The sequence below is a fragment of the Hypanus sabinus genome, chromosome X1 (genome assembly GCF_030144855.1).
Source record: "Hypanus sabinus isolate sHypSab1 chromosome X1, sHypSab1.hap1, whole genome shotgun sequence".
In the NCBI taxonomy this organism is placed as follows: Eukaryota; Metazoa; Chordata; class Chondrichthyes; order Myliobatiformes; family Dasyatidae; genus Hypanus; species Hypanus sabinus.
In genome coordinates, this window is record NC_082738.1 from 12,833,983 (window position 1) to 12,849,085 (window position 15,103).

Genomic DNA, 15,103 nt, shown 5'->3' on the forward strand with positions numbered 1-15,103 from the left:
CCTGTACCTTGATGGCAGCAGGGAAGAAAAGAGCTTGACCTGGGTGGTGAGGATCTCTGATGAATGTTGCTTTCCTTTGACAGTGTTTCATGTAGATGTGCTCAGTGGTTGGGAGGACTTTAGCTGTGATGTACTGGGCCAAATCCACTACCTTTTGGAAGATTTTTCGTTCAATAGCATTGGTGTATCCATATCAAGCCAGTCAATACACTCTCCACTGCACACCTATAGAAGTTTGCCAAGATTAGTAACATCCCAGAATTTAAAATTGCTAACCCTCTCCACCTCTGATTCTTCGATGAGGACTGGCTCATAGACCTCTGGTTTCCCTCTACAATTAGTTCCTTGATCTTACTGACATTGAGTGAGTGAGAGGTTGCTGTTATGACACCACTCAGCCAGATTTTCACTCTCTTTCCTGTATGCTGATTCATCACCACCTTTGATTTGGCCCACAACAGTGGTGTCATCACCAAACTTCAATATGGTATTGGAACTGGGCCTGGCCACATAGTCATAAGTGTAAAGTGAATAGATCAGGGGGCTAAGGACACAGCCTTGTGGTGTTCCTATGCTGATGGTGATTGTGGAGGAAATGTTGTTGCCAATCCAAACCAACTAGGGTCTGCAGGTGAGGAAATCAAGGATCCAATTGCACACAAACGCAGAAGTTCGTGCAATTGATTAGATTGAAAGAGAGGCACAATACTGATAAAACTTTTTATAGTTAGCCTGAAAGCCAACATAGGTGTACAACAACACCCAGCTCTCTGTTCCGAAATGCTCACTACTTGGCATCTGCCGTTTCTATTTTCCACAAAAGTTTCTACATCATATTCTATAGAGTCACACAGGCCCATTTGATCCATGCTGACCAAGATGACCCATCCAAGTTAGTCCTATTTGCCAATAACCTTCTAAACTTTTCCATCCATGTGCCCATGTTTTTTAAAAATTGTTACTGTACCTGCCTCAATCACCTCCTCTGGCAGCTTGTTCCACATGGATATTATCCTCTGTGTAAAACTGTTGCCCATCAAAGTTCCTATGAAATCTTTCCCCTCTCACCTTAAATCCGAGAAGCAAAATCCGAGAATCCGAGAAGTATTTTCTCTCCATTTAGAAAATAGTCAATCCTTTCATTTCTTCTACCAAAGTGCATGACCTTACACTTCCCAGCACTATATTCCATATCCCACTTCTTTGCCCATTCTCCTAATCTGTCTAGGTCCTTCTGTAGCCTCTCTACTTCCTCAAAACTACCTGCTCCTCCATTTATCTTCATATTGTTTGCAACAAAGCCATCAATTCTATCATCCAAATTATTGACATATAATGTAAAATGAATCAGACCCAACATAGACCCCTGTGGAACACTAGTCACTGGCATCTAGCCAGAAAAGGCTCCCTTTATTCTCACTCTTTGCTTCCTGCAATCAGCCACTGCTTTATCCATGCTGGAATCTTTCCTGTAATACCATAGGCTTGTAGCTTGTTAAGCAGCTTCGTGTGGGGCACCTTGTCAAAGGCCTTCAGAAAATCCAAGTACACAACATCAGCTGATTCTCCTTTGTCTGTCCTGCTTATTTCTTCAAAAAATTCCAATAGATTTGTCATGCCAGATTTTCCCTTGAGGAAACCATGCTGACTACGGCCTATTTTATCACGCGCTTCCAAGTACCCCAAAACTATATCCTTAACAATCAACTCCAACATCTTCCCATATACTGAGGTCAGACTAACTGGCCTATAATTTCCTTTCTTCTGCCTCCATCGCTTTTTGAAAAGTGGAGTGACACTTGCAATTCTCCAGTCTTCTGGATCTGTTCCAGAATCTAGTGATTCTTGAACATCATTGCTAATGCCTCCACAATCTCCTCAGCCACTTCATTATGAATGAATGTTCCCTCTGAGGAGTGCACGTGTTCATGCACACACCTTTTGCTACTAGCGCACAAAGGAATTTAAAATGCGCACGAAAGGTTGTCACCCTTTACCTCGTTGGTATGCTAAGTATGTTTCATGATCATGCACAATCACATTTCCTTTTCCAGTTGCTGCTACAAACAGTGTTGACAATGTGGAGTTTGTGATGATTTGTCTGAAAATTTTAGAACTGGCTTATTTATACTGATTCTATGAGGAAATTATTCAGAGTGCACATGTTTTTGTGACCATACTACTAGTGTCTTCCACAGTGAAGGCTGATACAAAATACTTACTCAGTCTGCCCATATTTTCCTTGTCTCCCATTACTATATCTCCAGCATTGTTTTCCAGCAGTCCAATATCCACTCTCGCCTCTCTTTTACACTTTATGTATCTGAAGAAACTTTTGGTGTCCTCTTTAATATTATTGGCTAGCTTACTTTCATATTCCATCTTTACCTTCTTAATGAATTTTTTAGTTGCCTTCTGTTGGTATTTAAAAGCTTCCCAATCTTCTAACTTCCCAATATTTTTTCTCTATTATATGACCTCTCTTTGACTTTTATGTTGGCTTTAACTTTTCTTGTTAGCCATGGCTGTGTCATCTTTCCTTTAGAAAATTTTTTCCTCTTTGGGATGTATATATCCTGTGCCTTCCGAATTGCTTCCAGAAATTCCAGCCATTGCTGCTCTGCCATCATCCCTGCCAGTGTTCTTTTCCAATCGGTTCTGGCCAACTCCTCTCTCATGCCTCTGTACTTCCCTTGACTCCACTGTAATACTGATACATCTGACTTTATAGCTTCTCCTTCTGAAATTTCAGGGTGAATTTGATCATATTATGATCACTTTCCCCTAAGGGTTCTTTTACCTTAAGCTCTCTAATCAATTCCTGTCCATTGCACAACACCCAATCCAGAATTGCTGATCCCCTAGTGGGCCCAACCACAAGCTACTCTGAAAAGCACCTTGTAAGCATTCTAGAAATTTGCCCTCTTGGAATCCAGTACCAACCATATTTTTCCAATCTACCTGCATATTGAAATCCCTCATGACTATTGTAACATTGTCCTTTTGGCATGGATTTTCTATCTCCCATTGTAATTTGTAGGCCACATACTTACTACCATTTGGGGTTTGTATACAACTCCCATCAAGGTCTTTTTACCCTTTCAGTTCCTTAGCTCTATCCACAATGATTCAGCACCTTCCAACCCCATGTCACCTCTTTCTAATGATTTGACTTCATTTTTTACCAACAGAGCAACACCGTACCCTCTGTCTTCCTGCCTATCCTTACGATACAATGTGTATCCTTGGATATTAAGCTCCCAGCTATAATCCTCTTTCAGCCATGATTCGGTGATGCCCACAACATCATACATGCCAATCTGAAACTGTGCTACAAGTTCATCTACCTTATACCATACACCATGTCTACTGCATCTCCTTTGTCTACCCTGCTTGTAATTTCCTCAAAAGATTGCAGTAGGTTTATCAGGCAAGATTTTCCTTTCAGGAAAACATGCTGGCTTTGACCTAGCTTGTTATGTGCCTCCAGGTACTCCATGATCTCATCCCTAACTAATTAGTATTAGTTACTGCTTCCTAGTTGCAGTGGCGGCATTCATTTAACAGTCTTGTTGGTCTAGCATTTACTGTGCTTTTTAAAAATTCTGCACAGTTCTTTTACAAATCAGTGAACTGCTCATCCCTCTGCACTTGGAGCATAACCACACGCTTGTGTCACTTCAGCACATTATTTAGCATGGTTTCCTTTTCATACATCTACGACGATTCTTCAATTGTATTATTATGTTCTAAGTGTCCTGATATCATACTGTTTACATAGGGTCCAGCATTTTCCAAACTCCCCGTGTCAGACTAATGGGTCAGCAGCTCTCTGCTTTCTCTCACAGAGACACAAGAGAACCTGCAGATGCTGGAAATCCAGAGCAACACACAAAATGCCAGAGGAACTCAGCAGGTCAGGCAGCGTCTACATTGAGGAATAAACAGTCAACATTTCTGGATGAGATCCTTCATTTCCCTACCCTTTTGTTCTGACTTCTGCCCCGATTAAGGGTCTTGACTGCCTGATCTACTGACTTCTTCCAGCATTTTGCAAATGTTTTACCTCTTTCCCATTTCTCAAATACTGGGGTCACATTTGATCCCCAATTTACAGTACGTGAGATGATCTAAGCAAATTAGGAACACTTAATTTCAACTGAGCTTTAAAGGGACAACATCTCCCAGCAAAAACAGTCATACATCTTCCCCTGATCCCTGGAAGGCCCAGGATGATTTACACCAGTTATGCACCTTGGAAAGGTAACCACAAAAGGGCCACTTTGCAGACAGGGAAGTTCCACAATGTGATAACAGCCAGACAGCTTATGCTGATATTAGCATAACTACAGCTTGCATGCTGTTCTTGGAAGCAGCAGCGTGTGATTTTCTGCAGCAGGGGCAGCACAGCGGCACACAGATACTGCTGCCGCCTCACAGTTCAGGCAATCCAGGTTCCACCCTGACTCCTGATGCCGTATGCATTGAGTTTGCACTCTCTCCCTGTGACCATGTAAGTTTCCTTCAAGCAGCCCCTAATTAATCCCACATCCCAAAGATGTGTTTGTTGGTAGGTAACTGGCAACTCTAATGCATAGATGAGTGGGAAATAATGGATTTTAGTGATATAAATGGTGAATGGAAACAGCAGGTTGTTCTGAGGGACTTGTAAGCTGAATGGTTAGAAGGAAGTACACAGAATTTCTACTGAGACTGGGCCACAGTTTAAATCTCATCCAATGCATGGATTTCCAGCAGTACTGCCAAAGGTACAAAAAATAGGCAGGAGTGTACTCAGTGAAGAGGATGTAAAGACTTTTCTCCGGGACGTAGATAAGCTGAGTGTGCGGAGGTGACCATAACAAACGTAATAGCGTGAACTCATCCACTTTGATGGATAAAACAGAATGCAGAGTATTTTTGAAAAATTCTTACAGCAATCATTCAAACTAACAAGTCTTCCCTCTCCAGGGTAATTTTGACACGTTCTTCCTGTCAAATGAATCCAGGAACAGTCTCTCACCCATGACTTCTTCCAGGTTTGGTAAGACAATTCCAGCATAAACACAGATATTGTTCTGAACAACTTGAGAGGTATCACCCAGTGTAGGTCAGATAAAAGAGAATATTGCCCATACCTGTGTCATTCAACTCAAATGTTTGTATAATTGTCGCTGCATTTTCATCAGTGGCAATTTCCTTTTGCTCCTTAAGGAATTTCTTCACCTCCTCAGCAGTCAGGATCTGGTCTTCTCCAGAGTAATGATTAAAGATCTGCTCCAACTCTGGCCGCTGCATGAGGAATTTGCAGAAGTCCTCAATCTCATTTTCTTCCAGTTTGTTTGTTTTGGATCTGTCACATTGCTGAAGAGGAATAAAGTTAAATTAGTTCAATGCAAACTAGAGACTTTACTAGTCACCTGTACACATCCACTCCATGTCTGTCTGTTACTGAGTGTGTGTGTGTGTGTGTGTGTGTGTGTGTGTGTGTGTGTCCATCCCACCTGTCCCTGGTCCTGAAACTTTACATGAGAACCGGTATTTGATCATCAGCCTGTCAGCTCCCACACTGCCACACCAACAGGGTCCAGAGAAGACTCTGTTTTGCTTTGAAAGATTGGCTTTGACAGACTTAGAGTGCAATGGTGCCAACTCTCAGCAAATCCTGTGGTCTCATCCTTTAGAACGGCCATGCTCACAAGCTTTAATTAGAGCTGGGCATTATCATCATCAGACACCAGCCAAACAAAGGAGAGACTGGGATGACAGTTGGTTCAAGGGAACACCTACACTGCCAGAGTTCCACAAGTAAAGCTGGAGACATTACATGGAGGCTGAACGTGGAGCTTCACTCTGATTCAGCAACCTCCAGTAAATGAGTGGAGGTCACAGCTCCTCTCCATCCAACAGGACACCAGAAGCAGGGCAACAGGACACCAGAAGCAAAATAGTGATTGTCCACCTTCTTGATCATCGGCCTGAGGGCTGGGGTGCAGAACTTCCCTCTGTGAGCACCAGGTTCATTGGCCTTGGGAAGCCCAAGGAGAAAGACAGGTGAAGCATTTCCTAGCAAACTTCCATATTTTTACAGCTGTCTAAATATGAAGCCAGCCCTTCTCCTCATCAACACATCACCCTTCCTAAGGCGGCGAAGCGATGAAAAATGTGTAAAAAGCATCCCAACAAGACCTAACCTTCTATATCTTTAGAATGTAAAGCACCTTTAGCACCATTAGGGCACATCATAACCACTTCTCCAATCACAGTCTATCCAGCCTCTTCTTGTAACTCAAGCCTTCCAGTCTCAGCAACATCCTTCCGATTGTTTCTGCACTCTCTTGTACTCAATACCCCACCTGATGAAGGCAAACAAGCCATATGCCACCACCACCATCCTGTCCATCTAAACAGCCATTTTAAGGGTAGTACAGTATGTACTTATACCCCTAGGTCTCTGTTTTACAACACTCCCAGGGCTCTGCCATTCACGGTGCATGTCCTGCCCTGATTTAACTTCCCAAAGTGCATTACTTTGCACTTGACTGAGTTAAGTTCCATCTGCCATTCCTTTATAACAGGACAGGGTATCAGAGCAGGAGGGTGTGAGTTTGGTAAGAATTCAGAAGGTGAGGAGCTGACAAAGTGTCAGGGTAACAGACAAGCAGAGAGGCAGTGGTCAGACTGCCATGAATCAGAGTGGCAGGGTATTGACAAGGCAACTATTGCAGGGACTGTGACCGGTGCCAGGAAACCAGAAAACCAACAGGCAGGTTATCAAAAACACAAGAAAATCTGCAGATGCTGCAAATCCAAGCAACACACACAAAATGCTGGAGGAGCTCAGCAGGTCAGGCAGCACCTATGATAAAGAATAAACAGTCGACATCTCGGCCCGAGATCCTTCATCAGGACTGGAGAAAAAAGATGAGAAGTTAGAACAAGAAGAAGGTGGGGGGCGGTGGGGGGGTGAAGTTAACAGCTGGGAAGCTGATAGGTGAAAGAGATAAAGGGCTGGAGAAGGGGGAATCTGATAGAAGAGGGTAGAAGACCATGAAAGAAAGGGAAGGGGAGGAGCACCAGAGGGAGGTGATGGATAGGTAAGGAGATGAGGTGAGAGAGGGGAATGGTGAAGGAGAGGAAGGGTGTGGGGCATTACCAGATGTTTGAGAAATTGATGTTCATGCCATCAGGTTGGAGGCTACCCATACGGAATATCAGGTGTTGTTTCTCTAACCTGAGTGTGGACTCATCACGACAGTAGAGGACAGTAGAGAACAATGTTGGGCCCTTGAAGAATGAATTGGGTGAAATTGTTATAGGAAACAGAGAAATGGCAGAAGAATTTAATGAGTACTTTAGATCTGTCTTCACTAAGGAAGACACAAGCAATCTCCCAGATGTATGGATGGGCCAAGGACATAGGGTAACAGAGGAAATGAAATAGATTGACATTCGGAAGGAAACGGTGATGTGAAGACTGATGGGACTGAAGGCTGACAAATCCCCAGGTCCAGATGGTCTAAAGGAGGTGGCCCTGGAAATTGTGGATGCATTGGTAATCATTTTCCAATGTTCCTTAGATTCAGGATCAGTTCCTGAGGATTGGAGAATGGCTAATGTTATCCCACTTTTTAAAAAAGGAGGGAGGGAGAAAACAGAGAACTATCGACCTGTCAGCCTGACATCAGTGGTGGGGAAGATGCTAGAGTCCATTATTAAAGATGAAATAGTGGCATATCTAGATAGCAGTAATAGGATTGGGCCGAGCCAGCATGGATTTACCAAGGGTAAATCATACTTGACTAATCTGTTGGAGTTTTTCGAGGATGTAACCAGGAAGTTAGATGGGGGAGATCCAGTGGATATAGTGTACCTCAATTTTCAGAAGGCATTTGATAAGGTCCCACTTAGAAGATTGGTGGGTAAAATCAAAGCTCAGGGCATTGGGGGGAAGGCATTGACATGGATAGAAAACTGGTTGGCAGATAGAAAGCAATGGTAGCAGTGAATCGGTGTTTCTCAGAATGGCAGGTGGTGACTAGTGGGGTGCCACAGGGCTCGGTATAGGGACCACAGCTGTTTACCATTTACGTTAACGATTTGGATGAAGGCATTGAGAATAACATCAGCAAGTTTGCTGATGATACTAAGCTGGGTGGCAGTGTGACATGTGATGAGGATGTTAGGAGAATTCAGGGTGACTTGGATAGGCTGGGTGAGTGGGCAGATACTTGGCAGATGGCTTTTAATGTGAATAAGTGTGAGGTTATCCACTTTGGGAGTAAGAACAGGAAGGCAGATTATTATCTGAATGGTGTAGAGTTGGGTAAGGGAGAAATACAAAGAGATCTAGGAGTCCTTGTTCATCAGTCACTGAAGGTGAATGAGCAAGTGCAGCAGGCAGTGAAGAAGGCTAATGGAATGTTGGCCTTTATTACAAAGGGAATTGAGTACAAGAGCAAGGAAATCCTCTTGCATTTGTACAGAGCCCTGGTGAGACCACACCTGAAGTATTGTGTACAGTTTTGGTCTCCAGGGTTAAGGAAGGACATCCTGGCTGTAGAGGAAGTGCAGCGTAGATTCACGAGGTTAATTCCTGGGATGTCTGGACTGTCTTACGCAGAGAGGTTAGAGAAACTGGGCTTGTACACACTGGAATTAAGGAGATTGAGAGGGGATCTGATTGCAACATATAAGATTATTAAGGGATTGGACAAGATAGAGGCAGGAAATATGTTCCAGATGCTGGGAGAGTCCAGTACCAGAGGGCATGGTTTGAGAATAAGGGGTAGGTCATTTAGGACAGAGTTAAGGAAAAACTTCTTCTCCCAGAGAGTTGTGGGGGTCTGGAATGCACTGCCTCGGAAGGTAGTGGAGGCCAATTCTCTGGATGCTTTCAAGAAGGAGCTAGATAGGTATCTTATGGATAGGGGAATCAAGGGATATGGGGACAAGGCAGGAACCGGGTATTGATAGTAATTGATCAGCCATGTTCTCAAAATGGCGGTGCAGGCTCGAAGGGCCGAATGGTCTACTTCTGCACCTATTGTCTATTGTCTATTGACATGTCAGAATGGGAATGGGAAGTAGAATTGAAGTGGGTGGCTAACGGGAGATCCCGCTTTTTCTGGTTGACGGAGTGTAGGTGCTCGGTGAAGCGGTCTCCCTATCTACATCGGATCTCACTGATATACAGGAAGCCACCTTGGGGGAAATGGATACAGCAGATGACCCCAATAGACTCAGGGTGAAGTGTCGTCTCAGCTGGAAGGACTGTCTGGGGCCCTGAATGGTGGTGAGGGAGGAGGTGTAGGGGCAGGTGTGGCACTTGTTCCACTTGCAAGGTTAAGTACCAGGAGGGGGATCAGTGGGGAGGGATGAATGGACAAGGAAATTGCATAGGGAATGATCCCTGCAGAAAGCAAACAGTGGGTGGGGGTAGGGAAAGATGTGCTTGATGGTGGGATCCTGTTAGAGATGGCGGAATTATGGAGAATTATGTGCTGGATGCGGAGGCTGGTGGGGTGGTAGGTGAGGACAAGAGGAACCCTATCCCAGGTAGCATGGTGGGAGGATGGGGCAAGAGCAGACATGCTGGCCTTTATAAATCAGAGCATTGAGTATAGGAGTTGGGATGTAATGTTAAAATTGTACAAGGCATTGGTAAGGCCAAATTTAGAATATTGTGTACATTTCTGGTCACCGAATTACAGGAAAGATGTCAACAAAATAGAGAGAGTACAGAGGAGATTTACTAGAATGTTACCTGGGTTTCAGCACCTAAGTTACAGAAAAAGGGTGAACAAGTTAGGTCTTTATTCTTTGGAGCGTAGAAGGTTGAGGGGGGACTTGATAGAGGTATTTAAAATTATGAGGGGGATAGATAGAGTTGACGTGGATCGGCTTTTTCCGTTGAGAGTAGGGGAGATTCAAACAAGAAGACATGAGATGAGAGTTAGGGGGCAAAAGTTTAGGGGTAACACAAGGGGGAATTTCTTTACTCAGAGAGTGGTAGCTGTGTGGAATGAGCTTCCAGTAGAAGTGGTAGAGGCAGATTCGATATTGTCATTTAAAGTAAAATTGGATAGGTATATGGACAGGAAAGGAATGGAGGGTTATGGGCTGAGTGCAGGTCGGTGGGACTAGGTGAGAGTAAGCGTTTGGCACAGACTAGAAGGGCCGAGATGGCCTGTTTCCGTGTTGTAATTGTTTTATAGTTATATGCATGAAATGGAAGAGATGTGGTTGAGGGCAGTGTTGATGGTGGAGGAAGGGAAGCCTTGTTCTTTGACAAAGGACATCTCATTTGTTCTCATTAGGTTATCAAAGTGGATTAAGTGGAAGGATATACTAGAGTTTCAAAGAGGCTGTATGTCAGGAAGGTACAGATTGCACCCGCAAGGTCACTCTGCACATTGATACTGCTAATGGTCCACCATTTACCATGTACTTTCCCCTTAAATGTGACCTCTCGAAGTCCAACTTCTCACACTTGTCTGGATTAAAATCTATCTGATCACTAATCTGCTGTATTGCTTGACAACCTTCTTCATTGTCCACAACTCCACAATTTTCATGTTATCTGCAAACTTCTACATGGAGCTCAGAAAAATAGAGGGCTATGGGTAACCCTAGGCAATTTCTAAAGCAAGGGCCTGTATTGTGCTGTAGGTTTTCTGTGTTTCTATGTTTCCTAATCAGCCCTCACACATTTCTGATCCACATTCACTGACCCACATTCACAGCACTGTTCACAGACCTCCAGCCAGAGTAACACCCCTCTACATGACCCTCCATCTTCAATGGCAAAGCCAATTTTGAATCCAACCTATCACTTAATAGAGGATCTATAATTTCCAGGATCATCTCTACTTCCCTTGAACATGAGCTACACACACAAAATGCTGCAGGAACTCAGCATCTGTGGAAATGAATAAACAGTCGACGTTTCAGGCATGAGCAAAATGAGCTACCAACCAGTTCTCCGGGACCACATCTGTGGCTAGCAAAGATACAAAGATCTTGGTTAAGGGCCCAGAAATCTCAGCCCTCACCTCTCTCAATACCTGGATTTTATCCCATCAGGCCTGGGGACTTATCCGCCTTAATGTTTTTATAGAGACCTAACACTGACTTTTTCCTAATCTCAAAATACCCAAGTATCTTAGCATACTCCACCTGATCTTACTATCCTCAATAAATACCAACACAAAGTTCTTGTTTAGGACTTTGCCCGCATCCACTGAGTTCCCTTCTTTATCCTTGTGTGGTCCTGCCTTTTCCCCAGTTATCCTCTTGATCTTGATGTACGTGTAGAAAGCCTTGGGATTCTCTTTAATTCCACTCGCCAAGAACTTTTCAGGACACCTTCTTGTTCTCCTAAATCCCTTCTGAGTTCCCTTCTCGAGAGTGGAGCTGGAAGGTAGAACTGACATCCTAAATAAATACTTCTCACCTGCATCCATGAAGAAATGAATTTGGTGGGTGAAGAATTCAGTGAAGGGGAAGGTAAATGTCTCATGCAGGTCTCCATAAATAAAGAGGAAGTACTTGAACTCTTGGTGGGCTCACAGATGGATAAGTCCTCCAGAGCAGATGTGATGGGATTGTTTGTGCTCTGCCTGATAGTATTTACATCTTTATTATCTACAAGTGAGTTGCCAGGTGACTGGAGGACAGCAAACATGGTCTTGCTTTTCAAGAAAGGCAGCAGGAGAAACCTGGTAGTTATAGTCCAGTGGTAGGTATGACACTGGAAAAATATCTGGGAGGATTAACGATCACTTGGAAAGGCAAGAACAATGGCCTTGTCAAGGGCTGATCCAATTTGACTGAATATTTTGAAGAGGTCACAAAGTACATCAACGAGGACATGGCAGTAGATGTGATTTACATGGACTTTGGTAAAGTCTTTGACTAGGTCCCACTTTGGGAAACTGGTTCTCTGGGTTATGGCCATTGGAATCCAGGGCAAACTGGCAAACTAGATCCAAAACTGGTTTGGCAATAGTAAAAAGAAAGTGATGGTAGTGGGTTGTTGTTGTGATCGGATTCCTGAGACTAATGGTGTCCCATAGGGATCCGTGCTGAGACCTTTGCTCTTTGCAATGTACATGAATGACTTGGGCATGGATGTAAGAGGCACGATCAGCAACTTTGCAGATGACACAATGACTGGTGGAGCTGTTGATAGTGTGGAGGGTGGTCTAACGCTGCAGAGGGATATCAATGTGTTGGTGAAATGGGCTGAGATGGCAGAGAAGATTTCATCCAGGTAAATGTGAGTTGATACATTTTGGGAGCACTAATACAACTATGACATTGACCATGAATGAACATAGAACTTGGAAGAGTACAGCTTAGGATTCCACACATCTCCTTTGAACTTACCCCCTCTCACCTTAAATATATACCTCTAGTATCTTAACCCTGGGAGAAAGATACCAGTTGTCTACTCTATCTATGCCTCTCATAATTTTATGGACTTCTGTCAGTCTCCACTGCTCCAGAAAAAACAGCCGAGGTTTGTCCAGCCTCTCTTTATAGCTCATCCTTGGTAAACCTCTTCTGCACCCTCTCCAATGCCTTCACATCCTTCCTACAATGGAGTGACCAGAAATTAATGCAATACTCCAGAAGCAGCCTAAACAGAGTTTTTTAAGCTGTCACATCACTTCCTGACTTTCATATTCAGTGCCTCAACTAGCGCAAGCATGCATGCCACACAGAAAGTTTATGGTCATGCACTTTGGTAGAAAAAATAATAGGGCTGACTGTTTTCTAAATGGACAGAAAATCCAAAAATCTGAGCCACAAAGGGACTTGTGAGTCTTTGTGCAGGATCCCCTAAAGGTTTATCAGTTGAGTCAGTAGTGAGGAAAGCAAATGCAATGTTAGCATTCATTTCAGGAGATCGGGAATATAAAAGCAAGGATGTAATGCTGAGGCTCTATAAGACACTGGTGAGGCCTCACTTGGAGTACTGAGAGCAGTTTTTGGCCTCTTATCCAAGAAAGGATGTGCTGACGTTGGAGAGGGTTCAGAGGAGGCTCACAAGAATGATTCCGGGAATTAAAGGGTTATTGTATGAGGCATGTTTGATGGCTATGGGTCTGTACTCATTGGAATTCTGAACAATGAGGGGTGACCTCATTGAAACCTATTGAATGGTGAAAGGCCTCAATAGAGTGGATGTGGAGAGGATGTTTCCTGTGATAGTGAAGTCTAAGACCAGAGGACACAGCCTCAGAATAGAAGGGTGTCCTTTTAGAACAGAGATGAGGAGGAATTTATTTAGTCAGAGAGTGGTGAATTTATAGAAATTGTTGCCACAGGGAGTGGTGGAGGCCAAATCATTGGGTATATTGAAGGCAGAGGTTGATGGGTTCTTGATTAGTCAGAGCGTGAAGGGATATGGGGAGAAGGCACAAGACTGGGCTGAGAGGGGAAATGGATCAGTCATGATGAAATGGTGGAACAAACTCGATGGGCCAAATGGCCCAGTTCTGTTCCTATATCCTATGGTCTTATGCTGTCAGAATGGCCTTTTTCCATACCACCCAATTCTGCCTCCACAATATCCAAATCTGCTGAAATTGCAATGTCGGGTTATAGTTTGGATTTTCTGGAGGGTGCAAGGAGGCTTCAGGGAGATGCAGACAGGAACCAGAAGGACATGGCAGATGGAATGACATGTACTTTGGTAGAAAGAAATGAAAAATAGTAAGCAATTAGGAAAGCCTTGGAATCCATTGGTTGTTCTTATTACAAGAGACACTGAGTGCAACAGTAAAACATCTACAGTAGTTTTGTGGAATATTGAATGCAGGTTTGGTCTCCCAATCTATAGAACAAGATTCTAGTAACTGATAGAATGGAATGTAGATTCACCAGATTGATTCCAGGAGTGGAATGCCTGGGGCTTCTTCAAACCTGCAAAATTCTTTAGGGGCTTAACAGAGTAGATGCCAGATTGACGTTTTGGCTGAGTTGTCAAGAGCCATGAGTCACAGTCTCAAAAAAAATGGTGTCAGTCACTTAGCGCAGAGGTGACAAATTTCTTCACCCAGGCATTGTGAATCTTTGGCCATCTCTTCCCAAGGACAGTGATTCCCATTCATAGAGTTGTTTGACAACAACAGAGATCAGGACTCTGGTCAGTAAGGAAATAAAGGGATGTACAGCAGGAATGTAACACTGAGGTTAAAAGATTTACCGTGACTCTATTCCATGTCAGGGCAAGGCCCATGGGGCAGACTGGAAAACTTCCCTAAAAGCAGAGTGACCTTTCTAAAGACCAGTTTGGCTACAATCGACCAGGATTGTATCCAGTTCTGGGTATCGGACTTGAGGAAAGATGGGAATGTTTTGGAGAGGGTTTAGAATAGATTCCAGGAATGTGGGCCCACTGAAGAAGCTGTTGATGTTCTTTCTGGAACAGAGGGGGATTGTCACACATTTGGAAAAGTATGGATTGATTAAGAATAGTCAACATGACCTGTCTAACAAACTGGAATATGTTTTTTGAGGAGGTGCCAAAGATGACTGATTAGTTAGACATGTTCCACCTACCACTCCCCTTCCAACAGCACCTTCCCATGCAACCTTCATTTTTACCTCTTCCCTTTCCATCATTCAGGGGCCCAAATGGTCTCACCCTTCTTCTAGTGTACTGCATTCAGTGTCCACAATGTGGTCACTTTCACAATGGGAAACCAAACACAGACTGGGTGATGATTTTATGAAGTGCTTGTGTTCAGACCTTGGGAGTGACCCTGAGCTTCCTGCTACCTGTTCTATTCCCACCCAGACCTCTGTCTGTGCTGCCTGCACACTTATAATGAGGACTAATGCAATTCTGAGGAACAGCACCTCTTCTTCACTCTGGGCATTTTGTAATCTGGATGAAACAAATTCTCCAATTTCTGATTATATTTTCTGCCCATATCAGACTGGGCAGTTTCTGCTGTACTCCGTCTGCATGTGACACAGGGTGAGTGTTGTCCACTTCTCACTGTCACTGCCTGACAATACATCACACTGCTTTGTTTCCCTCAAACTGCCCCATTAATTCATCCTTTCTGCAACCCTGGCCTCAACCTAT

General features: G+C 43.7%; 1 protein-coding gene across 3 annotated transcripts in view; it reads right to left on the bottom strand.

Moving 5' to 3' along the window:
* LOC132384594 (1-phosphatidylinositol 4,5-bisphosphate phosphodiesterase delta-3-like) overlaps positions 1–15,103 on the bottom strand; it is a 104,027-nt gene that overhangs the window by 65,977 nt on the left and 22,947 nt on the right. For all 3 annotated transcript variants that reach the window (XM_059955817.1, XM_059955815.1, XM_059955816.1), the window contains exon 5: positions 5,139–5,364. In XM_059955817.1, the coding sequence (XP_059811800.1) occupies positions 5,139–5,364 (226 nt within the window). The remainder of the gene's footprint in view (positions 1–5,138; positions 5,365–15,103) is intronic.